The sequence below is a fragment of the Opisthocomus hoazin genome, chromosome 1 (genome assembly GCF_030867145.1).
Source record: "Opisthocomus hoazin isolate bOpiHoa1 chromosome 1, bOpiHoa1.hap1, whole genome shotgun sequence".
Lineage (NCBI taxonomy): Eukaryota > Metazoa > Chordata > Aves > Opisthocomiformes > Opisthocomidae > Opisthocomus > Opisthocomus hoazin.
In genome coordinates, this window is record NC_134414.1 from 141,876,738 (window position 1) to 141,902,030 (window position 25,293).

The 25,293-nt window shown below is 41.2% G+C and overlaps 1 protein-coding gene across 6 annotated transcripts in view; it reads left to right on the plus strand.

Moving 5' to 3' along the window:
* ITPR2 (inositol 1,4,5-trisphosphate receptor type 2) overlaps positions 1–25,293 on the plus strand; it is a 282,946-nt gene that overhangs the window by 121,814 nt on the left and 135,839 nt on the right. For all 6 annotated transcript variants that reach the window (XR_012765862.1, XM_075439325.1, XM_075439332.1 and 3 more), the window contains 9 exons: positions 222–395; positions 4,781–4,870; positions 5,024–5,149; positions 6,364–6,486; positions 7,466–7,666; positions 11,848–12,099; positions 14,128–14,253; positions 19,322–19,450; positions 20,053–20,173. Coding sequence is in view for 5 of the 6 variants with exons in the window: in XM_075439325.1 (XP_075295440.1) it covers positions 222–395; positions 4,781–4,870; positions 5,024–5,149; positions 6,364–6,486; positions 7,466–7,666; positions 11,848–12,099; positions 14,128–14,253; positions 19,322–19,450; positions 20,053–20,173 (1,342 nt within the window). In the remaining variant the exon portion in view is untranslated. The remainder of the gene's footprint in view (positions 1–221; positions 396–4,780; positions 4,871–5,023; positions 5,150–6,363; positions 6,487–7,465; positions 7,667–11,847; positions 12,100–14,127; positions 14,254–19,321; positions 19,451–20,052; positions 20,174–25,293) is intronic.

Genomic DNA, 25,293 nt, shown 5'->3' on the forward strand with positions numbered 1-25,293 from the left:
TACAACTATCCTGTTTTGGGCAACCACAGTCTCTGGCTCTGTTAAAGGTTTTTGATGAATGGGGGCTAAAAAGCCTGCGTGTGCCATGTTTGAAATTCATAGGGAAAGTTACATAAAGCACCTGAAAAGAGGGGAGTAGAATGGAAACTGTCAAGCAAATTACCCAGGCATAAGTGCTAGTGCTACTGCTGTAATAGCTTTGCAATTTTCTGTATTTCCAGGTTCAGTTGCTGGTGTCTAATCAAGATGTTGATAACTACAAGCAAATCAAGGCTGATCTTGATCAGCTACGTCTGACTGTAGAAAAATCAGAATTGTGGGTTGAGAAGAGCAACAGTTATGAGAGTGGAGAGGTGGGCGACAATCAAGCCAAAGGGGGAGAAGAGCCAATAGAGGTGGGTTTAAAGCCTTTGCTGATAGAATTGTTTCAATATTGATAGGTATTTTAATGAACAACTGCAAATTTGTAGTCTGGTTAATCAAAGTAGCGAAGTGAGAATGTGCAGTATTCTGACTGAGTTTTAGGAATAGACAGAATAGGAAATAAAACTTTTTTAATCTATGTCTTCAATATTCTCTCCCATTGCTTTCAGTAATGGTGTTCTTATGTCACAGAGCTGCCTTCCCTGCTGGCTAGCGAGCCATGGTGTATGGCATCAGTCTGTGGCCAAGGAACTAATCTAGGGATCGATCACATGTTGGCAGTTGTGCTGACTTGCTGGAATAAAGAAGGAGCAGACAGTATCTGCTCCTGCATCTAGGGGAGAAGAGCAAAATCAAACCCTTACTTTCAAACATCACAAGTAATTCCACTCTCCACCAAATGTAAGACTGATCTAAGAATATTGAGATTTTGTAGGTTTACTAGCGTGAGGGTTTTTCTCACCCTTGTCATGCCACACACTCATATTATTTCTCATGTGATTTTCTCAAATCACATATATTGTGATTTGAGAAAGTTTAGAACTTCAATGTGGAACCACGAAGACCTGTTTTTTTTAAAATGTAATTGATTTTTTTTTAAATTTTGCTTTTCAGTGAAAGCTGAGGTCCTCATGTAATCACCTAACTGCAGTATGAGTCTTTAAGAAAATGCAAAGTGTTGCAAGAGTTGGCTGTGGTTGAGGTTTGTGGCATAACAGTAGATAGAGCAGGCTTTCCCACCAATATTTATTCCCACTTTTCCATATTCATCAGAGAAGGTGGGGAGAGATGAACAACTGCGATTGCCGAGACGGCACTTCCCTTATTCTCTTCTATGGTAGAGTCTTCCCTGGTGGCAAGGAAATGGGCAAGGAAGCCACCCAGGGAAGCTCAATAGGAAGCCAAGTGGAGACTGTACAGCGTTGTAAAGCCAACGCGTTGAGGAAAAGTAGGAGCCATTGAGAGGAAACAGTTTGCTTGCCGGTATCTATGACATACACTTGGCCTTTCAGATAGGAAAGCAGATTTTTAGGTGGCTTCATATGGGGCAAAATCCAACACTTCAAGGGAGAATCCTAATTTCTTGTGACAGTGTAGGTCCTAATCTTTCTCTCATACAGCTTAGCTGAATTTAGTGGCATCAGGGGAGGAATCTGGACTTTATGAGCTTAAGTATGTGGGATTTCCTACTTTCTTTCCTCAAGCATAGCTCTGGCAGGAAAGAAAATGTTCCTTCATGTATTTAATGAATGGAAAAGGTAATGAGGAAACAGGATACAGGATTACAGCAGGATATTTACAAGGCTTTTTAGCTATAATACATTTTAAAAGCGTAATAAGATCCTTTTTATTCCTATGGATAGCCCTGATAGCAAAGAAATTCCAGGAAGAAGGGACAAAACAATGTGCTTGAAAGAGAAGCATCTCTGAATGGGATATTTTCAGTGGTTTTTTTCCTATGAGGCATCTGTGGGTCTGTATGGGTTAGCAGTGCTTCAGAACAGTAATATTTAATCTGCACAACTGGTTAGATCATCTGGTGGTAATTCCATGAGAGCTGTGCCAGGTTATAGTAGCTCAGAATCTTGTCCCCTGTATATTATTCTTTGAGTCAGGAAATGTTTTTAGCTGGCAAAACTACTTTAAATAGTGAATGCTCTCTTTGAGATCTGAAGTCAGATGTAAGGGGTGAGGTGCTGGTTGTAATCCACAATGTGTGAAGCAGGTGGGTGGCTTCAAGCAGGTAAACATCCCTGTGAGATCCCATGCTTTCTTGGAATGGATGCTGGGCGTTCAGTACTGAGCTGGATGAACCTCCAGGTCTGTAGGGAATATGCTTCATTTGCCTGTGCTTAATTTTTCCCGAACAACATTAAGGTGCGCACAAGGACTTAAATTACATTCCAGAACAGTCTTACATTAAGCCCAAGTTTCTGTCTTCACCGAAGCACACTGCAAGATTGACAGAAGAGTTTTAAAAAATCAAATGTATTTTTTTTGCCCTTAGGTTTCTGAGTCTTTTGGGGTAATTGTTTCCACCTTTGTATCATAACCTGGAGGGGCTAGAGAATTACTTTTTTTTTTTTTTGCAGTCATATGACTCCAGAAATGTGATTTGTGGGAAAAAAGGCCATGTTCTTCAAAGAAAGTATCCAGAGTTCTCCAGAGGAAAACCAACAAATCTGACATCCATGCAGGATCATCTTGGTGGGAACTGGAGATCAGAATACAGGAAAGCGTGCTTGGAGTTAGGTCAGACATAAAGTAGACACCATATAGGATTAGGAAGAAATGCCGAATCCCAAGTAACTGAGCCTTGCTTGCGAATGGAAAAGCAGATAACGCCTGTGTACTTGGCTATCTCTAGGAAGGGTGTTTGAGTCTGTATAGATACCGTGGGCTATGAGAAGTGTGGTCTTCTTTGTCCTGTCACGGGAGGAGGCATTGGTGGTGTAGCACCAGAACCACATGTCCTGCTGGGATGAGCAGGACTATTTCAGCGGCGGCAAACTGCCCAGACTGAATGCTGGAATTTGGGCATCTGTTTGGAGGCTAGAAAGAAAGGGTTGTCAGACTGATACAGGGTGATATCCCGTGAATTTTATGAGTAGAAGTCGTAATCTTTTTCAGAAAATACCATTTCCTAAAGGTGGGGTACTCAGAAGAGAACCTTCCTCAGTGCGATCTCTATGACTCCCTGTCCCCTGTGGAAATGTGTGACAGAGAATGTCTATCATGGGGCATAACGAGGCAAGATATGCTACTGAGTGTCTCTGGTATCCCAGTGGTGTGATTATCTCTTGGTAACTACATTGCTGGCATACTCTTATGGGTTCAATAAACAGGTTTTTATTTTGTTAAGAGAAAGGATAGATTCAGCAGTTTAATGCTGATCAGCGCTTCCAGATAAGACTTACGGTTCACATGGATTATAAAACTACTTTGATTGAGGAAGAATGCTGATAAAAGTAGCAGGTAAATTAATCTTGGTTAACCCACAGGCCCAGAACAGAGGAGGGTGGTTAATTACAGCAAAGAGCCCGAAATATCTTCCAAAGTATTGATTCAAACAGCCAAGGAGAAGGCAGCATGCATACTAACAAACCTAAACAATTAAAAATGCGCTGTTGTTGCATAGATCAACATGACCATACAGAGCAGCGGTGCTCAGAATGTTATAAACAGCTTCCATGGCCAAGCGATGCAGCTGTGCTTGCCCCACTGGAAATTATGACCCGATGGGATTTATAGAACTCCTTATCTTCACCATCAGCTAGGAAAGTTCAGAGGGAGGTTTCACGCGGTATAAACCTTCAGACTGGCATGTGTGTGTGTGTTAGAATAGTTCTCTAAAGCAGTAGGAAGTTTGAGGACACAATGAAACTCAGAAGTGTGCCTATTTGGTTCTTTTTTATGCTATTACACTGGTTTATGTCCTTGTGCAGTCTCGAGATCTGCTACAGTTTTTCTACATGCTTAATAATTTCAGCATCTAAAGTCCAATCTTCCAGTTCTGTGTTTCCAGTTAAGAAAGGCTTACCATAGCTGGCAGCAGAAACAAAACCCCTGTTGCCAGTATTCTAAGTGGCAGTATTTTGTGTAGATGTTCTTCTGTATTTTGATTGAGATATACATGGAAAAGTGTGTCGGTGTCGGCAGTTACTTGCTGACTTGATTTCTCTTATTTATCATACCCAGCTGGGGCTTTCTAAGAGCCAAGGCCCAGAGCATACGGGGTCATGACTGGATGTTTCAAGGTTCTCATTTGTTTTTAAATCCTTTCCTGAATCATTCAGAGATAAGGACAGAAGTGTCTTCTTCATGGGAGGAACATCTCTAATTTCCATGTGCTACTTGTTCCTGTACTGCTGAGAACCCCACCCTACTTATCTCAACCACGAAGGTTGTCTTAGGCTCTTTCTCCAGACTGTTTAATGTTCACATACACAGACTTTGTAATCTTTCCAGCTGTATTAGAGATTTTTGGAAAAAGCGGTGGCTATTGAAATACACTCATGGTCCCTGTTCTCATAGGATCTAAATTCCTTAGGATGTCTAGTCTGTGGTTTAGGGATGTATTCTTTTTTAGGAGGATTAGAAGCATGAAGACATAGAGTAATTGCCTCAGATCATGTTGGAAATTGGAAACAAAGGGAGGACTTGAATGTGACTCTTTTCACTCACTGGACCAGTGGATAAAGAGAGATCTCTAACAAGTCTTTTTCTTCATTACCTGTGTTGTATCTGTTCCCTATGAGCTACTGCAATACTTCTTCACTTGCTGTTATTAAATATAATTAGTTCATGTTGAGGAAATTGCAACAAATCTCCAGTTGTTGTGTGTTCTTTGTTACAGGAGGCAAATATTTTGAGTCCAATACAGGATGGGACCAAAAAACCCCAGATAGACAGCAATAAAAGCAATAACTACAATATTGTTAAACAGGTTGGTATATCTGCTAAGAAACTAGCTTGACATACTTGTTTGATAAGTAGATTTAGTAATTATTTTGAAATAATGTATTTTTGTTTGTTTTTGTGTGACATGACTGGTTCTTTGCTTGCTTGCATGCTTATTTATTTGTTTATTTATTTATAGATTTTGATTCGACTCAGCAAACTTTGTGTTCAGAATAAAAAATGTCGGAATCAACAGCAGCGATTACTGAAAAATATGGGCGCCCACTTGGTAGTCTTGGACCTTCTGCAGATACCCTATGAAAAGGTTATTCTCATAATCTTAGTGGTAAAGGACATGAACTCAGTAAAGGGAAAGCCCTCAAGAGGCCCAAGAATCAGTGTGGTGTTTTTTTTTTTGTTTTTTTTTTAGCTGAACTCAGTCAACTATGGTACAAACATGAAATGATGATGCCATTTTACACCTGAAGAATAATGGGTTTAGGCCTAAGTTTAAATATGGCTGCCAGCATAGAACAAGTTTTATTAAGAACTTAATGTTTCCTGCCTCAGGTACCTGGATGTGACTGTGCTGTCACCCCATTCCTGAAATAGGCAAATCTTAGATCTGCAGTCACTGCGCAGTAAGAAGCATTGATTTAATGGAGCTCCTGGCAGGGTATCTAAATTTCACTGCTGGGTACTGATGTGAGTGCTATCGTAGATACATAGAATGGGCAAAAAGCTTTCAAGGATCAAGTCTGAAACAGTTTCTTTGTTTCTACTGTGGAAGCTTCTAACCTAGTTCCACTTGCAAGTTTTTCAGATGATAATGTGGTTTTGTACTGATTCAGTGGCATTGAGCATACAAATGAATGATCTAGACAGCTTTTTAAAGAGCTTGTCTTTCTAGATCTTACGGGAAGCATTGAGAGGAGATAAAACCTCTTCTGGGCTACATTTTCCTGAGTGTTACACACTAATGTTACGATCTAGACACTGGGTTCAGCTGTCTCCAGTAAAATAGTGCTTGTCCGTATAGGTTGTTCATTACTTCATAGTTAGAATACTATAGGAGAGGAGTATAAATCTGGGATGAAACTAGACATATGTTTGTGTGAGAGTATGTGTATGAGCATACATATACGTGTAGGTGTACACACACATGCACACGTACATCTGTTTCTGTACGTAGCTATATTAAAGCTAAAGCTTTTCAAAAGATGAAAATCAATGCAGGCTAGAGAGTTTTTTTTGAAAATCAAGCCACTTAGCACTTTTTTAAATGAGGACATTATAACCATGCATGGCGTAATCTTTGAGTTTGTGCTCTTCCCTGTGACTCCTTATGGTCAAGTTGATTCAGAGTAAGGTACAGCCACTAATGGACTCTGAAGGAAACTAGATCAGTTGCTTTTGCCAGAGGAAGAATTCCTGCCCTATAAAGGCTCAGGAGAATTGGTTTGTTCCTGGCTGAATTCACGCTTTAACAAGTAAGTTTGAGTATGCCCAGCTGATTTCATTTGTCTTTTCTTTCTGCAGAGCGATGAAAAGATGAATGAAGTCATGAATCTAGCCCACACTTTTCTTCAGAATTTCTGCCGAGGAAATCCTCAGAATCAAGTTCTCCTCCACAAAAATCTCAACTTGTTCTTAACTCCAGGGGTAACTATTTCGTTTTAAGGAGAATATTAGAACTGGAAGTAAATTTGGAATTGCTGAAAAATGGCAGTGCTAAATAAATAATTTCATTAAATTATGCCCTCTCTGCCTTCTGCTCTCTGTCCTTCTCTTTTCTCCCTGGTTGTCTTCTCTTCTCTTGTCTTTTCTCCCTTATTGTTGCTCTTTATGTCATTGTTTTTAATGTTGCCATTTTAAAAGTGCAAAACAGTGTTACCTGTGGGGTTTACTGGTAGTAGCTATGAACACGTATCACATCATCACATCATATTTAGCTTGACTCTGATCTTACTCATCCTAACTCACTCACAGATGGACTGTAAGTGAAGGTAGAAGATGCTGTGACTATGCTGTCATGAAGGTTGTGTGACAGCAGAATCAGACCCCTACATTTTTGTTGATAATGCTTCCATTTGATTCAATTAATCTCAAATTTCATCTTTTAGTAAATCATTATCTTTACAGTAAGCCTCTTTGTCACAGTCCCCTTTTGTATATATGTATGCGTGTGTTTACAGACATAGTCATATAGAATGACACCTTGCTCCGTGGCAGATGTGCTGAGCAAAACATGCTTTGATTAGAAACAGAGTGAGTATGAGGATTGTAGACCCCTTGTTTACCAAAGTCGCTACAGAGTGCTCCAGCGGTGTAGTGTGTGTGTGTGTGTGTGTGTGTGTGTGTCCTCACCTTCCATATCAGCACAGATTTTGTTAACGTCCACTTCAGAACGATTTTGTACTCATAGCAAAGTGTGGAGAAATCCCATCATGAATGAAATCTAGGCCCTAAGGTCACTGCTTAATCACTGGGCTGTTGGACAGTGGACTTTTTTTCTGCACATTGGACTTCTCCAGTTTCCCTTCACCAATGTGCCTTTCTCTAGTCTAGAGTCCTGTGAACCTTTCAACCTCAAAACAAATCTGCTCTTCTTATAAGGCTGTTTTGATTTTAATCTGTTTAGCTCCTGGAAGCTGAAACCATGCGGCACATCTTCATGAATAATTACCTTCTGTGTAACGAAATCAGTGAAAGAGTGGTGCAGCACTTTGTACACTGTATTGAGACCCATGGCCGTCATGTGGAGTACCTGCGTTTCCTGCAGACCATTGTGAAAGCAGATGGCAAATACGTGAAAAAATGCCAAGATATGGTAATGACAGAGGTAGGTGAAAGGTTCAGATGTTCATCGCTTGTGTGATGTCTTTTTAACAGGCTAGTATTTTGAGGTTGCTTTTTCTGCTCTTGATACCAATGAGATATAATGGCATCATTGCTTCAGAATTTTAAACGGTATCACAAATAATGAATATTTTAGCAGACTTTTTGGGAGTTTAATCTAATTTTGTAAGGCCATCTGTATAACTACTAGAAAGAAAATATGGGTGTTAGCATGGCGATACAGAGATGTCTATTTGTAGATGATGTAGCGTGGAAATCTCTGAGTTACATAAACCTTCATTTTCCTGTGGAAAATTTAGGATCCCATATACGCACCAAACTTGCCATATTATGGCATGGTTTTGCCATGTAAGAGGCTCTTGTCTAACTACTGTTGTAGACCATTTTTTTAGCCCATAACCATGTAACAATTCTTGGTACTACTTTCTGCTTTTGTTTCTTTTGTGAGAGTCAGTAGAGCTACTCTAGCTTTAACTAGCTAGATTTGGAGTCTGACCGGTAAATTCCACAGAGTGGTTTGTGGACAAATCTTTATGCCGATAGAGTTACTAGGAAAATGCCTAAGTGACTTGTCTGCAATTAGGATTTGATATACAGTGTGCATGATAAATGAAGTCTTCAACTTGCAGACACTCATGCATTTAACTGTCGTTATGTTAACAGTTCAATGAGATTAAGAAGTGGGTAAAGTTGGATACAGTGAGAAGTCCAGGTAGGATCAGAGTCCAAGGAACGTTTGTCTTTACAAATTGCGTTTTTTGTGAAGAGACATCTTCATAAAGAAAACAGAGAGAAGCTCTAGTTGTGGTATGAACAAAACTAAACCCCGCTGAAATTTTGTTCCACAGCAACAAAGACGAGAAACTCCTAATTAAGAAAATGAACTTTCAGCCTACGTGGATAACCTTTACTGGAATCCACCTCAACCTTTTCAATTCGTCTGAAGTGCAGTATCAATTACAAGCCTTTGATTTACATAATTCAAACAGTTTTTGTGCCTTTGTGCTGTTAGATTTTTCCCCCTCCACCACAGCTTCTTGTAGGTTCATACTTTCTCATCAAACAAATTTTTTTGATTTTTCTCAATTTGAATACATTTTGTTACTGACCTATGATAGCACAAAGATAAATTGTCATCTTACATTTCCAAGCTGACTGCATGATGAAAATCGAAATGAACTCAGATGTGATGTTTATATCATGAGTCCTGCAGGAATTTGCAGGAGGGAGGGAGTGCCCCTATTTTGGTGAAGGAAGGGGGTAAGATGAGGATCTGTTTTAAAAAAGCATGGGAAATTACAGGTAAGTGATTATGATTTGTTAGAAAAGGATGCAAATAGTGAAATTTGAATGGTAGTCCAATATGAAGGGAACAGTGTAGCCAGATGGTTGGAACTTGTCATGGAGTCAGGACAGTTTCTCAGTAGACAACTGAGATGTACTTTGTGACCTTAAACAAGTGTTGTAACTTTTTCTGTGCCTCCAGATGGGGCATGTAAACAATTTACCACAAGACAAGATAGAGAATGAGTGTACAGCATACCCCAGCTACTCCTGTGTTTTCTTTTACGCACGGGAAGTATATTGTAGCTTATTCCTGTTTACTGGCAGTAAGGGATAAACTGATCATATTTACATTTTTAGAAAGTGTGTACAGATGAAGGAGCATCATTGCGAAAGAGTACTTTCACAAAGTATGTTGAACGTTCCCAATCTGGCTTTATTCACTTGTTCTCATACCCTTGGTCCCCATGTCTGTAGAGTGCTAGGAATGGTGTTTACTGACCCGAAACGTTCCTTAGGGCACTTTTTCTCATAACAAGAGATGCTTTGAGGTTCCTGGAAGAACAGTGCCTATCACTGCAAATATTATTACAAAAGCAAAAGCAGAATTTACTTTTGAACGAGATCAATGTGGCGGCAGAGTTTTCTGTTATCTACAGTATTCTGGTGTGCTACATCACAGTGTCAGCAGCTGCTCTGATACTGACCAACCTTCATTATACTTCCACAGAGTTCTGAACTTGTTGAAAATATGCTTACTGAAAGAAAATGCTACTGGGTTTGTTTTCACATCGCTGAACTCGTGATGATCAGTGAGAACTTTGACTGACACTGGGTTCTTCTCTTCCTTTTCTGCTTTTAAATGGACATAGTTTTCTCTGCTTGGGTCAATGTCTGGATGTCCTTCGCAAATCACATTTAAAAGTGGATAACTTGGGGAAAGGGGATGACATCTTCTGTCCTTGCATTTATGATGATTACCTTGTCCCACTTAGCTCTACTTATGCTGATGCAACATTGTCTGCTTCGGTTTGCGGTTCCTCACAGTCAGCATGTAGCAAGCATGCTTTGCAGCATCACGTTTCCAAAGTTCACTGTCTCCTGGTATATCTTCCTCATTCATCAGTGATAGGTACATAAAAGGAAGAGGGATAAGTTTGACTTGATATGATAAAATATCAAGCAATACTAGTACAGATTAGGTCTGCATTTGATATGAGATTGTAACTCTGCGGAACTTGGAAATAGTCATCTTCCCTCTCCTCTGTGTGAAATGTACACAAGTGGAAAAAAACTATGGGAATGTGGTGAACAAGTTAATAGAAAGTGACAGAGCATCTACCTTCCCAGAGGGCTCGGTGTGGATTTTTGTTATTATTTTGTATGTGAAATGTCCTAGGAGCATATTATTCCAGATATCGATATTGCTGTTGGGTGCAATGAAATTAATGGTATCTGGGTCCCTGTACTGTCACCTGCCTCCTTCCCAAGCACTCGTCCCTTTGAAAACTTTTTTTCTATACTGTGGATTGTCCAGAAAATGTCTATTTTGAAAAGTGATGAGTCGAAACATTTTAGAAACTCAAAGATAAGAAATAGGAATTGCAGGAATGGCTGAATTCACAATTCACTCCATCCAATTGTCAAAGCAAAAAAATGCAATAAACAGGGAAAAAGTGATCAGAAAAATTGTAAATTCAAAATCTGAAATGTTGAAACCCTGGAAAATATAATGAAGTGTTTCTTGACTTTTCATTCTGTGAGACTAATTTTTGTTCCTGCTCTTGCTGCTTTCCCATTTCTCAGCTGCTCCTCCAACTTTTATTCCTGCCCTTGAATTCAGTAAGCTAGGATTTCATGTCATGTATAGACTTGGATCTGTCAAGTGTCTTATTCACAAAATGCGTACGACTGTTGTGCTGCCTGGGTGTCTTCTGTAGTAGGAAGGGTTTATGGGAGCTTATTTTCACCCGCATTGAGAGTGTGTCATGCTTAAAAGGAAAGTGATGGAGAGAAGACAGGACTACTGTCCTGCCCCAGCTCCACTCGAGCTCGCAGAGCAGCGCTGGCAGTAGGTGTATTCAGTGCATGGGGGAGGGTTCAAAACAGGGTTAGAGCAAAACTTTGCTGTGTGATCTGCTGAGATGGGGCTGCTAGCATCCATCTCTGCTCTGGATCCTCTTGAGATGAGCAATGCACTTGTAGCAATATCAAAGTTTTATCACATACACTAGTTTTCTGCTAAACGGAAGTGCTGGCATGACACTGACGATGTCAGGACCCACCTGCCAAATCTACATAGGTTGGGAGTACTCGGCCTTTGGTTCCGATGCTGAGCGAGGGCATAGAAGAGCTTGGTTAAGTTCTGGGTGAGCCACAGGCTTTCCCTGTGAGGTAGCATGGAAGATTTAATCTCTCTGCACCTCAAGTCCCTATCTATAAAACAGGGATAATAATGCATCATGGCCTCACAACAGGAGGTGAGGGTAATTAATTAACTTCAAACAAACATTGAGATAGTAGGAATAATACTGTCTTAAGTAAACACAGAGCTACATAGAAATTAAACTTCAAATTCACCTTGCATTAGTTCACTCCTTGGTGAGTTATTCCAAGAAGACCAGGTTTGCCGTGGATATTGTTTTGACATGTGCATTTGCTAAGCCCCATGAGAGTATATTTTGGTTTTTTTTTTTTTGTTGTTGTTTTGGTTGTTGTTTTTTTTTTGCAGCTAGACAGTCTTTGCATACTTAAAAGTAGAAGCAAAACAAGAAATTAGGACAACCATATAATCATGGAGGTTGGGAAAGACCTTTAAGATCATTGAGTCCAAAATGACTGCAGTGCAGGGTGCTGAAAACTTTGTGATATCTTTTTCAGCTGATAAATGGTGGAGAAGATGTGTTGATATTCTACAACGACAGAGCATCTTTTCCAGTCCTACTCCAGATGATGTGTTCAGAGCGCGATCGAGCAGACGAGAGCGGACCCTTAGCATATCACATCACTCTGGTGGAACTGCTGGCAGCTTGTACAGAAGGGAAGAATGTATACACAGAGATCAAGTGCAATTCGCTCCTGCCACTGGATGATATAGTGAGAGTAGTGACCCATGATGACTGCATACCTGAGGTAAGATTCACCAAATGAGGAAACAGACTTAACCATTTTTAGAAACTCGGAAAATGTTTTGCTGTTTATAAGATGCTGACAAGTTGAATATTTTCACAGAAAACAGGCTGGAAACAGGTAGTGTTTGTTAAGGTGAACAAGTGAGAAAGGATAGTCAGTTTTTTCTTAAACAGAAAATTCCTTATCCCTTACGCTTTGATTTTTGGGCCAGACACCTTGTTTTGTTTTCCTGGGTTTGCCCAGCCGCTGTCAGAGCGTAGTTCTCTGATAACTTCTGGCTGTAGCTGCGAAGACTCAGCTGAGTGGTTTGCCAAGCACACGTTTTGCCGCTGCCTGAATTTGTTGGAAATGATGGGTAACATTCTGGCCACGCTGAAGTCAGTGAGAGTTTTGGGTGAAGTCTCATCTAATTAAATTTGATTGCAGTCCAGCAAATGTTTTTACTCACTGCGTATTGAGGTTTTATTCTGCAGCTACTCCCAGTCATGCTTCAGCAGGACTGTGATACCTCACACTGATCAGAAGGGGAATGTTTGCTAGCACCAAACCTGATGTGATCAAGAGAAATCTTTTCACAGTCTGTGCAAGGAGCTTGCTGTGGCCCCGTGTATCGGTCGGACAGATTTCTGCAGGCTATCTGGTGGAGAAATGTGGCTCATATCAACGAAACTGGGACCTGCAAGAGTAAAGAATCCCTCTGTGCCGTGAAAGTGTCCCCTTGTGATCAACTGATTCTTTTCTTAGTATGAAAAATGCTTGCTTTGCTCAAAAGTTCCTTCTGACATTAATTTCAACAGATGCTAATTAAAAAAAGCCCAAACAAATGAAGCCTAAATGTCTGACATGAGTTTTCTCCTGACTGCATTAAACATACGCAACTATCTCCTCTCCCTTGATGCAAGAAGAAATTTTCAGTGTATCTGCGTATGTTTAGATTTAATCTATACATTTCGGGAACCGGATATCCATTTTTATGATGTTCACAAGCAGACTGGTAACGCAGGAGAGGAGTGAGACTGCAGTCCTTCTGTTAAGCCCTGTGCAGCTGTGGCTGCAGTCCCAGCTCTGCTCAACCTTTCTCTTCCACTTAGATCCAAGTTACACCCACCCCAAATGCAAGCGCTGCATTGGGATTGTGGGAATGAAGGGATTGCAGTCCCAGCTCTGATAAAGGCATATTTTTTTTTTTATATTTGGCAAGCCTCTTGCAGAGCATCAGCCCACAGCAGTCAACCGGCTAGTGCAGGGATGTCCTGCATTTTCACAGCTCTTGGCTTTGGAGCCAGGCCCTTGTAGTCTTAATATAGTTTAAATATCAGATTTATTATTGGTTTGTTTTGTGGGGGTTTTGTCATTAGAGTAAGAGTGTTTGCAAAGCCTTTCAGTTTTTCTTCAAGTGATCTTTCAGTAAGTTGTTCTGGTTTGGCTGCCGCCGGCAACAAAAGCACCACGCAGCCGCCCCTCCCCCCGCCGGGGTGCGGAGGAGAATGGAAAGAAAGAGGCAGAAACTGGTGGGTCGGGATCAGGGCAGTTTGACAGAACAGCAAACAAAGGGAACTGCAACAACAATGATACAGAAAAAGGGGAATACACAAAACAAACCGCACGACCCAGAGAGCCGCTCTCCCACACCGCCACCGCTGTGCGCTCCCGAGCCGCGAGTGAGAGTTCCCACCACCCAGCTCCCCGCCCCCGGAACCCCGCATGGCGGCACATGGTACGGAATACCCGGCTCTGTTTGGCCAGGTTGGGGTTGGGTCAGCCCAGCCAGGCTGTGCCCCTTCCTGGAGTCCGGTGAAAATTAACCCTGTCCTGGCTGAACCCAGGACATAAGTACATTAATGCATTTGTTGCCGTACTTCTCCTTAAATCTTCAGAGCTGAATATACGTGTTATTACTGTTACTAGTGTTTGTTAGTCCTTGAAGGATCATCTTTGTTGTTCGGTATTTTTGCAGATATTAAATGTCATGTTAATGGTTTTTTACTGTTCCATTTCATATGGTTTGTGGTTTTGCTGTTCCTGCAGGTGAAAATTGCCTATGTTAATTTTGTTAACCACTGCTACGTGGACACTGAAGTGGAAATGAAAGAGATCTATGCCAGTAACCATATTTGGAAGCTATTTGAGAACTTCCTTGTTGATATGGCAAGGGTAAGCTTCATAAGATGATAAATATTACAGCATAGTCATGGATGACAACTGAACTGGCAATAACTTTATTTTGGTGAACTTCTTTTATTTTATTCACTTTTTACCAAAGTTGACAATAGAATAGGTGTGGTTTTTTTTTTCTTTTTTAACAATCAGTCATTTCTGTGTTATTTACCATGATTTAACCTTCTAATTACTAGCAGTCTTCTCTTTCTACAAGGGCATCTTGGAACCTTTGTTTATTTCTCTTTTCTTGCAGAAAAATAAATTGGATGCATGTACAGGGTTGAGAGTGTGTAGGCCTTCTGGCACCATGTGGTACATGTTGTTATGGTGGTGACTGAAAAAAACCCTGCATTTGTAATCTTCTTGCTTTACTCTGTTGGTATAATGAGGATCAGGGATCAAGAAGTTCTTTGCCTCATGTTCCTTCTTTAATCTTACTTTGGCTTGTTTTTGTCATTTATTCTACTGCAACTACATTCTCACTGCTGATGTGAAAGGCAGATGTAGAGCTCTGGTCTTTCAGAATACTAGTTTGTGTATAAACTATAGGCTGCAAGGTGATGGGGCACAGTTACTACCATAGGCAGTCAGTTCCTGTGGATCCTAGTGAGCTTCACAGTGTCATTACTTGTCAAATTAAGTTTCCAGTCTGAAATTGAATGAAGCTTCCATTCCCTGGTATTTTGGTGGCAGAAAATGAGGGAAATCTTATGACTTCCAGAAGGATAAAATACAATGGTAGAACCATGAGGGGAAGCTCATGTGTGACATAATAATTACAGCTTACATTACATATCCTTTTCTAGGAGGTTAATGCTTCTTGTAAGAGCCTAATATTAATACCATCTAATGGAGTTGCTCATTCTGCTCAAGAAGTAGAACCACAGTTTTTTGGTGGCTGGTGGTTTGTGTTTGATCCTTCATGCTGGACAGTATTTTGGAGATGTTACAAAGCGTGTTGTCATAGTGCATGCCTATCTCTTCCCAGTCCACGTGCATTACATTTTGTAATCCTTAAGTTCTCACTCCTTGCATTCTTAATTTTGTTGAAATTAAAGAAAAAAAAGGTAAAAGAATCTGAATTCAGCCGTGCAGCGGACATTTACCCCAAAGTAATAGTGTGCCACAAAATAATTTCTTTGAAACCTATTGGGAGAAAATACTGTGAATTATGACCAAAAGAAGAATGAGTGCAAAGACTTGTGCTATATATGTTAGGCACTGGGACCTGTTCATTTCTCTGTGAAACAGAGAACTTAGGGTTGGGGTTTTTTTCTTTTTTTTTTCCCTGGGAACAGGTTAAGACAGGATTGTTTGTGCTGTCTTTTTTTGGTAGTAGTCATTTTCAGCAGTAATCAGACCTCTACAAACCCCGTTTTCCTGCTGTTTGTCTTGTCTCTGTGGTCATGTTAGGTCAAGATAGCCCTTCTGGACAAACCAAGCTCAGTGGAAAACGAAGATCAGAAACCTGATTGGAGGGGGATTCTGATTTTTAAACTCTCTGTTTTTACCCCAATAAATATCTTCTCCAGTGTAATTTGCTTTCTGGGTTGCCCCTTCCTGATGTGTCCCGGCCCTGATCCCCCAAACCGACTACCCTCCCTAGCCCGTGAACGTGACCAATTTTCTTTGCCCTTGGGCTAGAAGCAGAGGTGTAGAAAGAGCACTCTGCCCACAGTTTGATTCAGGAGCCTGGAGACAAACTGCCCCATGCCAAAAGAGGTAGAGCTGGCCTGATGATGGTGACCGCTGAGCTGGTTTTCACATATCCTGTTCGTAAGAGAAATTAGTCTCCAGGCCTTTGGAGATGAAGAGCTGAGTGTATTATTAATGCTGGATTTTGTGTGTGCGCGTGCTGTTGTCACTGAATGGCAAAATGCAGGTTTATTTTGCTCTCCTGCAAAGCCCTCAGGGCAGGTGCCCAATTAGTCCTTTTAATTTCCTGGTTAACGGCTGAAAGAATGAAAAGAACATGTCAGAAGTGCTCTGGCCTGTCCTGCTCTTCACCCAAGTCCCTGTGGGGAGCCATATCTTCCAGGTTATTGAGTGTATTTGTTCAGGTTTGGTTTTCTGGGGCCCAGGCAGAGCCCGTGTGTTATAAATACATCAGCGTTATGTAGCTATCAGGACAGTTAGAATGCTGTCAGCCTTGTGAAAGATGTTACAATAGCTTTCAAAGCATTTAGAAAAAGAGCCCTTTGATCCTCTGTGTTCCAGTGAGCTAAAAGGGATGCTTTTGCATGGGGGAAGGGGAAATGCTTGTCTTTCAGCTGCTGCAAATGCCTGTCAGTGGGTGAGTCTGTGAGCTCCGAGTCTGTGTCTGCTATTAGAGAGCACTAAGGTGAAAGATGGAGAGCGTTATCCACTGGTTGCATTCTTTCCTTTTTTATTAAAAAAAAAAAAAAAGAAAAAAGAAAAAGTGTAATCGACTTTTTTAATCTGTTGCTGGATCCAGGAAGGAAATATTTAGTCCCCAACTGTCACTCTCTTCCAACAACGTGACGCATTGCAAAGCAGGCGTGAGGCGGATTCATGTATAAATTCAGTTTGCCAAAAGCAGTCGCGCTTTCAAATACACCCTGCTTCTACAGTTTCCGCCAACCTACTTTCTCCCGTGTATGACTTCAAGCGTTGCGCTAAGCAAAGTGGGTGCTGCTGAGGGAAAGGCTTCGCTTCCCTGCGTGTGGCCCGGCCTGGGAGTCAGCAGCTGTAGCCTGAGCAGGATTAAAGAAAGAGCCAGGATCTGACAGCTGTAAAGTCGTCCTGGCTTTCTCTGCAGAATTTTTGGAGTATTATTCATGTGAGTTTCGGTCCCAAAGCCTCTTAAGGGGTTTTTAAACGCTGGTGTCTCAATCCTCATCTCCATTTCATGCATTTCAGGTTTTTTCTTCCACAGGGAAACATCGTTCAGTCCCCAAAGGGCAGAGGGATATGAAGAACAAATGAGAGGATTTCTGAATTCCTTCTGTGCTGGGAATTTTTCAGACTGGTATTGGAGCAGAGTGGCATTCCCACATATGGCTCTGCTTTTTAGGCAAGCAATGGGGAAAACTTAAAAGCGTTTCGGAATTTAGTTTTGGTGATTTCTGAATTCACCATGCTAGCACTGCACAGCTCCCTATCTTCCCAATGGGATTGCAAGTGCTGAGCCTCAGAGCTACTGGTTCCAGCCAAAATTTGGCATGCAGATTAGTTAAAAGCAGAAGAACTTCAAGAGGTTTATAGTTCTATGATTCATTTTTTTTTAAAAAAAGAAGTTTTGATTATTAACTGAGTCCGTTACCTCCATGAGGACTGGGGGGGGTGGTGGTGGTGTCATACTTTTCCCAAAACTGAAGGGCTGAAGAGTTTGCTCTTTCAGTTTAGCCACGGTTGCTTCTCTGACCAAAATCTTTCCTTTCCTGGGGTGAGAAAAAAATGCATCACGTGAGGGCACGACTCGTGTATCTGACAGAATTTAGAAAAGCAGACAAGCAAAGCTCCTCAAGATGCCTCATTTCTGTAGGTCTCAAGTTATCTTTGGCTGTTCCTCTGGCTACCATATGACACTGTTTGTGTGTTATACTCAAAAGGCTTTTGTGTTCCTGTGAGCTGTATCTTCCCCTGCACATGGATGCTTTGGGATGTCATGTCAGTAACCTTCCTTAAAGCAGTCCTGGTGAAATTGCTGTCTTGTAGTGTCCAAGTGTGACAGTGGCAGTGTTAATTAGAGAGCATGTCTGCCCTGCGTGAGATCCAGGTGCTGTGGGTTATCTTTCTGCTTCTGTCACCAACTTTCCTCTGTGATCTTAAGCAATTCGCTCAAGTGATTGACTTAAGCAATTTTCTGGACTTCAGTTCCCCATCCATAAAGTGACGTAATGGTGAGTATGTACCACTCGGGTTTATGACGGTGTGTTAAATGCTCGGATGGTAATGAGAAGGCTAACCCAGAAGCCTAATACAAGATAAGTTCTGCTTCTGCATAGATTCCCGAGAACATTGCAGTAGTCTGCAGCTTGCATAGGTGAAAGAGGGAACAGCTTTGCCTTTCATTTCTTGTTAAACATGACTAGAACTGCTTATTTAAAGGCTGTCGAAGAGGTAGTAGGGCTGTAGTTCTTATTTGTCTAGTCTTGCCTTTCTCACAGTGTTTAGCTGTCTGTAGACTCCTTTTAGTACTGTTTACACTCACATATGCAAAATCAACATGACTCTGTATAGATTTTTACAAATGTTGAAAAGAAAGAAAGAAATAAAAGAAATACTGAAGGATGCAATCCACCCCAGTGATTTTCTCCCTTCTTTAAGCATGACATCTTTATGCAGCAACAAACTTCTAGTGTTGTGCCAAAGGGTGTCTTCAGGAATCTTTTGTAAAAATCTCCCCACATCATCCCACCATTTAATCATCCTTCTGTGCTCCAGAGTTGTCCCTGTACCATCCATTTTCTTCTTTCATTGTTTTTAGCTTGTCTTTCATATTTTCCCCGTGTGGCTTTCCTAAGTAATGCTGCCTGTCTTACAGTTTAGCATCCTAAAGGCTGTTGGTATTGACTGTGCTATTTCTTTTCTTTCCCTCTTTTTTTGACATTTTTCCTGCAAATGAGCTTCACCTTTGCCACCCATTTGTGGCGACTGATTGTAGAAAGAAGTTAAATGTTACATGAAATCTTTTTAACCTAAGGTGTTTATGTCTCGTCCATCTCTAAAGCCTCTTCCAGCCAGCCCCACAACAGGAGGAAAGACCCATTTTCTTCCTGAATCTATCTAAGTGTGTAAGTGGCATACAATGTGCTGATTTAGAAGGGATCTTTTTTTATGATGTGGGAAAGAACACACAGGCAATCAGAAGGAGCTAGTTCAGAAGAGAAGCGTGTTCAAAAGACAGCGTGGACCTCCAAGAAGAAGGATAAGCTGTTGCAAATGCAGCTTGAACTCTAAGATAGTTATCTGGTAGATTTTGTATTAAAATAATTTGGTTTTGTATTAAGAAGAAATATTACACGTGTTGTAATAAATAATAAAGCTTGCTTATTTAAAGGAACTAAAGCTCATTGTTTCCTCTTTCTGCTCCCTGTAGGTTTGTAACACAACCACGGATCGTAAACATGCAGACACGTCTCTGGAGAAATATGTCACCGAGCCTGTAATGAACATTGTGGGTGGCTTCTTCAATTCGCCGTTTTCAGATAACAGCACCAGCCTCCAGGTAAGGAAGAGAGACACAGACAAATACGTAATTCAGACCATTAATGAGATACCTTCTGCTCCTTAAATAGGAATGCTGTATCTTTACATCCTCCTTTAATTTCTCTGTCCCCTCTCATGCCACTGGCTAGCAGCTTAGTTTCTCTTTAAAACAATTCCTCTGAATTTTATCACTTACAGCTCTGGACCAGCAGACAGCTCAGTACGGTCAGACTTACTCCTGGCTCTTGTGAGTTCATTGGAGGGAGTATCCTTGCAGAATACTGGTCTATCTTTTTACTGGTATGAGAAAAATGCTCTGTCCTATGACAAAAGGGACACATACCTGAGAACTGGGAAGACTCCCCTGTCCTTCTGCTCTATACTGTATTTGCTTGATATCAGTGGTGATCTGAGGAGAAATTGCATGATTTGGCCTTCTTAGAGGTGCAGCATTGATTTCTGTTCCCTCCAGTCCTGAAGAGCAAAGAGAATATAATGGTGTTGTAACCTGAGTCTACAAGCTAAAAAAACCTTGCATGTGGTTTACATTGTGTCAAACCTTAGGGCAGCTGTGAGGAGATTCTAAAGGGTAAAATTCCATGTTTATCTTTTTGTTTTCAGACACACCAGCCTGTTTTTATTCAGCTGCTGCAGTCTGCTTTTAGAATTTACAACTGTACCTGGCCAAACCCAACACAGAAAGCCTCAGTGGAGTCATGTATCAAGACTTTGGCTGAAGTGGGTAGGTGCCAGGTTTTGCTTTCATTATTATTCTCTGTGTTTTAAGATCAGACTTATTTGAGGTCCAACAATTTTTAGTTTGACTCTACCATCCTGAAATTGTGACAGTGGTGATTTCATAAATCCCACTTTTCTGAGCCTAAATTCTTCCTCCTTGGATAACTCCTTCGAATCTGTCCCATCAAATAGGGTTGTGAGGTGAAACCTGTAGGTCAGGGAGATGAGTGAGCAGTGGTTGATCTTCACCTCGAGGAAGTTATGACATTAAAACACAACATAAGCTATGAGAAAACCTGGGCATTTCGAACTGTGCTGGGCTACATTTACACAAACTGTAGTAAGCAGCGATGCATAGCAATTGTGCATCGGGGAACACCCATCATTTTTCCCCTCAGGTCCTGGGAGATGCATTCGTTATTGTCAGTTACGGTCCTGGGCGTGTTCAGCTTTTGTCCCATCAGGGAGTTGGGGATGGAAACCACAATTGTACCACTCCATAGCTTCTCCACTTCTTCCTCATCATCAGGCCTACTCTTTTACTGCTGTTACACAGTCAGCCTTGTCGGGGGAGTATTGCCTTGCACTCGCACCGAGTCCAAAGTTGGTCCTCAGAGCAGCTAAGAAATTACATGCTTTCAAATAAATTCAAATACCGTGTTAAAGTGGAGGATTTAAAACTTCTAAAATAAAAAAGATTCTTCACCAGTACATAGCTAAGTCTGGCGAAAGTTCATTCTTAAGTTAAATTTCTGTGAATACAATTTTAAAGTCTTCTGCCATGGGAGAAAAAATGATTATTCAATATAGTTTCTAAAAGTCAATCATTCTGATTACTTGTAGAATAAAGTTTCTGCTCAGTATGAATGAAAACTGGGTAGAGACAGAGGTATCTAGAAACTGGCTAAATTCTACCATTGATGCAATTTTTCAAAAGTTTTAATAAATAATGATAAAACTATATGAGACTTAACCATCTGCAGCATCTGTGGCATTGTAAGGATCAACTCTAAATTTAGATTTTGGAATATATTTACAGGAGCATCATTTAACATTTTAGCCAAAACATCTCATTAACTTTTTGTGTGAACGAGAATAAGCAGTTATACAAAAAGTGAGCAGCCTTCAATTGTTTTATTTGTTGTGCAAATGATTTAATGATTGATCTATCTGGCAAGAGAACTTTGGAAGTTGAAGACATTTTATTTGCTTCATGCTACAGCTACCACAGTCTCAGATAAAGCTCTAGCCCTACAAATCCTTGTTTGTGTGTTTAACACTTACGTCCCTGCTCTTCTCTGGCAGTTCTGGAAAAAGCCGTCAATAAATTACTGCCTTTGGGAGTCTGGGGAAAGGGGGAAGAAATAGGGCAGGTGAGAGTATTTTTGAGACCGAGCATGCCCTGTTTGTGTTTCTAGACAGCTTGATGTCTTCATTTCCGTAGAGCTACACCTAAAATCGAGTTCTAGCTCAGAGAGGTCGCTATGTTGTCTCACCGAGATGAGGGTATGTGGAGACACCCAAGTGTAGTGCTGAGACAGCCAAGCTGAGCTTTCCCCACAGCCGCCGGCCAGGGAGATGGGCTGGCAAGCCCAGCTTCTTGGCTGGGTGCACCAGCATGCGAAGGGGCTGGTGGCCTTCGGTAAGCTGCCTTCTGTATGCCTCTGGTTCCTGGGAGAGCCCAGCGGAAAGCCTGAAGGCAAGGCGTGGCTGATGCCTGCAGCTTTCTTTAGATGGTTTACAGTTGGTGTTGGTGGTTGTTGTTTTTTTTTTTATAAGTATGCTCTTGTGCTGTCCTATGGGTCCAACCTTCTTTCTACTCCCGCTTCCCACCCATGGGACCCCGGCCATGCCTGGGCACTCTCAGGCACGGCAGAGTGGAGCTGAGCTGCTGGGGAAGGGTGGCATCGCCCCGTGTCCTCCTCGAGGAGCTCTCAGCGGGAGGGCAGGCGGGCTCTGTGGGCATCAGTGGGGGCTGCCTGGCAGCCTCCGAGCTGGCCCCTGAAAGCACATGTTGGCATGCACACTGCTGACTTCCTTGTCTGTGTCGTAATAACTGTTTAAGGATTCATCACTAATAACAATATAGAGTGTTGTAAAAGTGTATAGTGTTGTGTTAGCAAATTGCCACACGTTTTTATCTGGTGTTTTATTTTGACAGTGCAGAAAGGGAGCATAAGGAGACAGGTGAGGGGGGTTTCCCTAAAGAGCAAGTTGGCCGGAGGAGACGTGGAAGCAGAGGTTTTAACAAACACCTGCGTGCAAAGTTTGGCTGGCTCTCAGAGGTTTTAACCAGCGGTGATACTTTATTCTTCAGGCAGGGTGCCAGACGTGGCTTGCCAGGGCTAATTGAGTAGCCTGCTCTGCTGAAAACCTTGGAAGGTCTGCCCCGCCTGCGGGTACCAGAGGCTTTTAACATCCAGGGCCCTTTGTGATTACAGCGTGTGCCCAGTGCCTTTCTCTGTCGGGTGTTCCACGGCACAAAATGGTGCTTCTCTTTGAGAAGGCAGAGGCTTCTTCTGTAATACAAACAGGGCAGCCTCTTTTTTTGCCTCTTGTGCTGGCTGTGTGTGTGGACTAGGACTGGATTTTGGCTTGGCATCTGTGAGCACTCTTCTGCCTTTTTTTTTTTTTTTTGAATTGAGAGTCTGACAGCTTTAACGTTAGGGCCTTCATGTTTCACAGCAGGGTTTTAAAAAAAAAACCAAACCTCTAGAAAGAGTTTGCCTATATCAGAGAGATAGAGTATTGGACAGATTTACAGCAGGGACCAAAGACTTCTGATGGAAAATATATGTAGTATAGAGTTGAAAGAACAAAGATGATTTTTTTTTTGTTTGTGTCATAGCCCTGGATTTAGAAATGAATCTCAGAAGGAAGAAAGATCATACACAGATTTCCCAAGATATCAAAGATCCATATAATAATGCACTTCTTTTAAAAGACCCATTTCAGAGTGAGTTTAAGCAACACACATTCTGCTCAGTGCTTACTAGTTTGTTGCTGGCAGGTGGATGTAACTGTTGCCTCAAGAGCTTAAGATCAGTACATCTGTCGTCTTCTGAGTGCTGTAAGAATGTGCATTATCTTCCAGGTCAACAAAAGGATGTGTTGCAGAACCTGATTTCTTATAACCCTGGTACTTGACCACTAGGGAAAAACTTCATAAGTTTTCCAAGCTTCTCTTGCTGCTTTGTCTCCGGGGAGTTGTCTGCCTCCAGTTCAGCAAGAGGGACAGAGGCTTGCTTCTCTTCTTCAGCAGACCCATCTGTGGCTCCAAGAGATTTGGAACACACAGATACCAACGTGCATCGGGTTTTTATTGCCCAGTAAACATTTGGCTACCTGGTATGAATAGAAACACTTACAAAATAATACAGGTGTATGAATGTGTCTTGCTCATCTGGATTTCTGAAGCAGATTATCACAGTAATGAGAATTAACACATTGTACATGTATCATGTTTGCTTTTTCTCTATTGTTACAAAGGACTGAGCTTTTGCTTGAAAATATAGTCAAAAAAATGAATGATCAAAACAGCTTCCATTTCACTGCTAAAATAGCTACAAGTGAAAAATGTTTAAAAGATCCCCTGATCTTTGTAAAACCAGAGGAGCTAAGACATCTAACAGTTTATTTCAAATTAATTCATTATCAAAGGACTTTCTGTTCCTACATTTTATAATCTTTGCAAGATTGAGAAGGGTGGAGGCCAGTCTTAAAGTTTGCATTTTAAACCATCTACTGTCTTTCCATATGATAAAATAGGGGAACATCACCTGTCCTCACAACTAAAGATATGGATTGTATATCTTAAATTGTGCTGGAGAAGGTCTTTCTCCCAGGGCTGACCAGTCTTTTAGGACCTATGCACAGAACTGTCTGCTTGTTAATTAAGTGGTGATTCTTATATCTTCACCCCCAGCATCAGTTTTCTGCTACATTTCTGCTACAAATCTAGTTGTATTTATAGGCTTGTCTCTGTAGTATCCATTAGTTTTCTCCCTTATGTTTTTACAAATTGGATCTTCCCGCTGATACTGTGTGTGTACCCCAAGGATGTAGCATGTGCATGACTGTGCTGTTACCACCAGTAATGGAATAATTGGAATTTCCCAGATGAGTACACAGCAGCAGATAGGAACCTGCATTTTGTTAGGCTGTTTCTCTTGGCAGACCCTTTAAAAAAAGTCTGTTAGCAAGCCAAATTACTTGAGTCATTATCAGATTATACTCTAGGATGCTGTGCAGCAGAAGCAAAAGGAGAATCCTTGTTTCATCCTAGAAAATTGGAGGCGAGTCCTGTAAGATTGCTGTTTCGTAGGTTCAGATGCAGAACAGATGCAGAGGAAGTGCTGCTGTGATGGGTGGGGGAAAGGAGAACTCTGTTACAGGGAAGGGCTACAGGAGCCTCAGGTGTTTTGCCTTGCAAAACAAAGGCCTGTGTTGTTGCTCTTTAAAAGTACTTGGGAAGATAAATAATCACGAAGAGGAGACATCTAAGCTAAAGGACAGCGCTGACCCCAAAACATCTGGACATAAATTACGCTAGGTTATAAATAACCTAAATAAATTCAGACTGTAAATCAGGGGTTTGGAACCAACTTCGGAAGGATGTCCTTGGTCAATGGGCCAAGAGAAAATGGAGGGAGGAGGGATGGCAGAAAAACTGGCTTCATTTTGAATGGGGCTCAATACATTTTTCAAAAGATACTTAAGAATATGGGTTGTCTGTAACAGAGAGCAGATGGTCTGAAGGAGCAGTGAAGTCCTTTCTAGCTGAGTATTTATTCCCCAGTTCCAGGTTACCAGCACCCCTCTTGACCATACTTTTGTGTCCTCTAAAGCCCTTTGCTTTTCCCTGACAAACTACAAACAGGAAACATTAAACATAAAATCTACGTTACATTTTATTGCTTCTTTGGAATTATTGTGCATATTTTAATATCCATATAGATGAACTTTCCTATAACAATTTTTTCAACACGAAAATACTTTATTTTACGTCCCATTTGAGTTTTAAAATCTTTTTTCCATTTTATAAAAAGCCAGGCCTTCATTTTCAATTTTTAGTTCAAATAAAATAATTATCCTGTTGTTACTTGTTTGACAGCAAGAAGAATA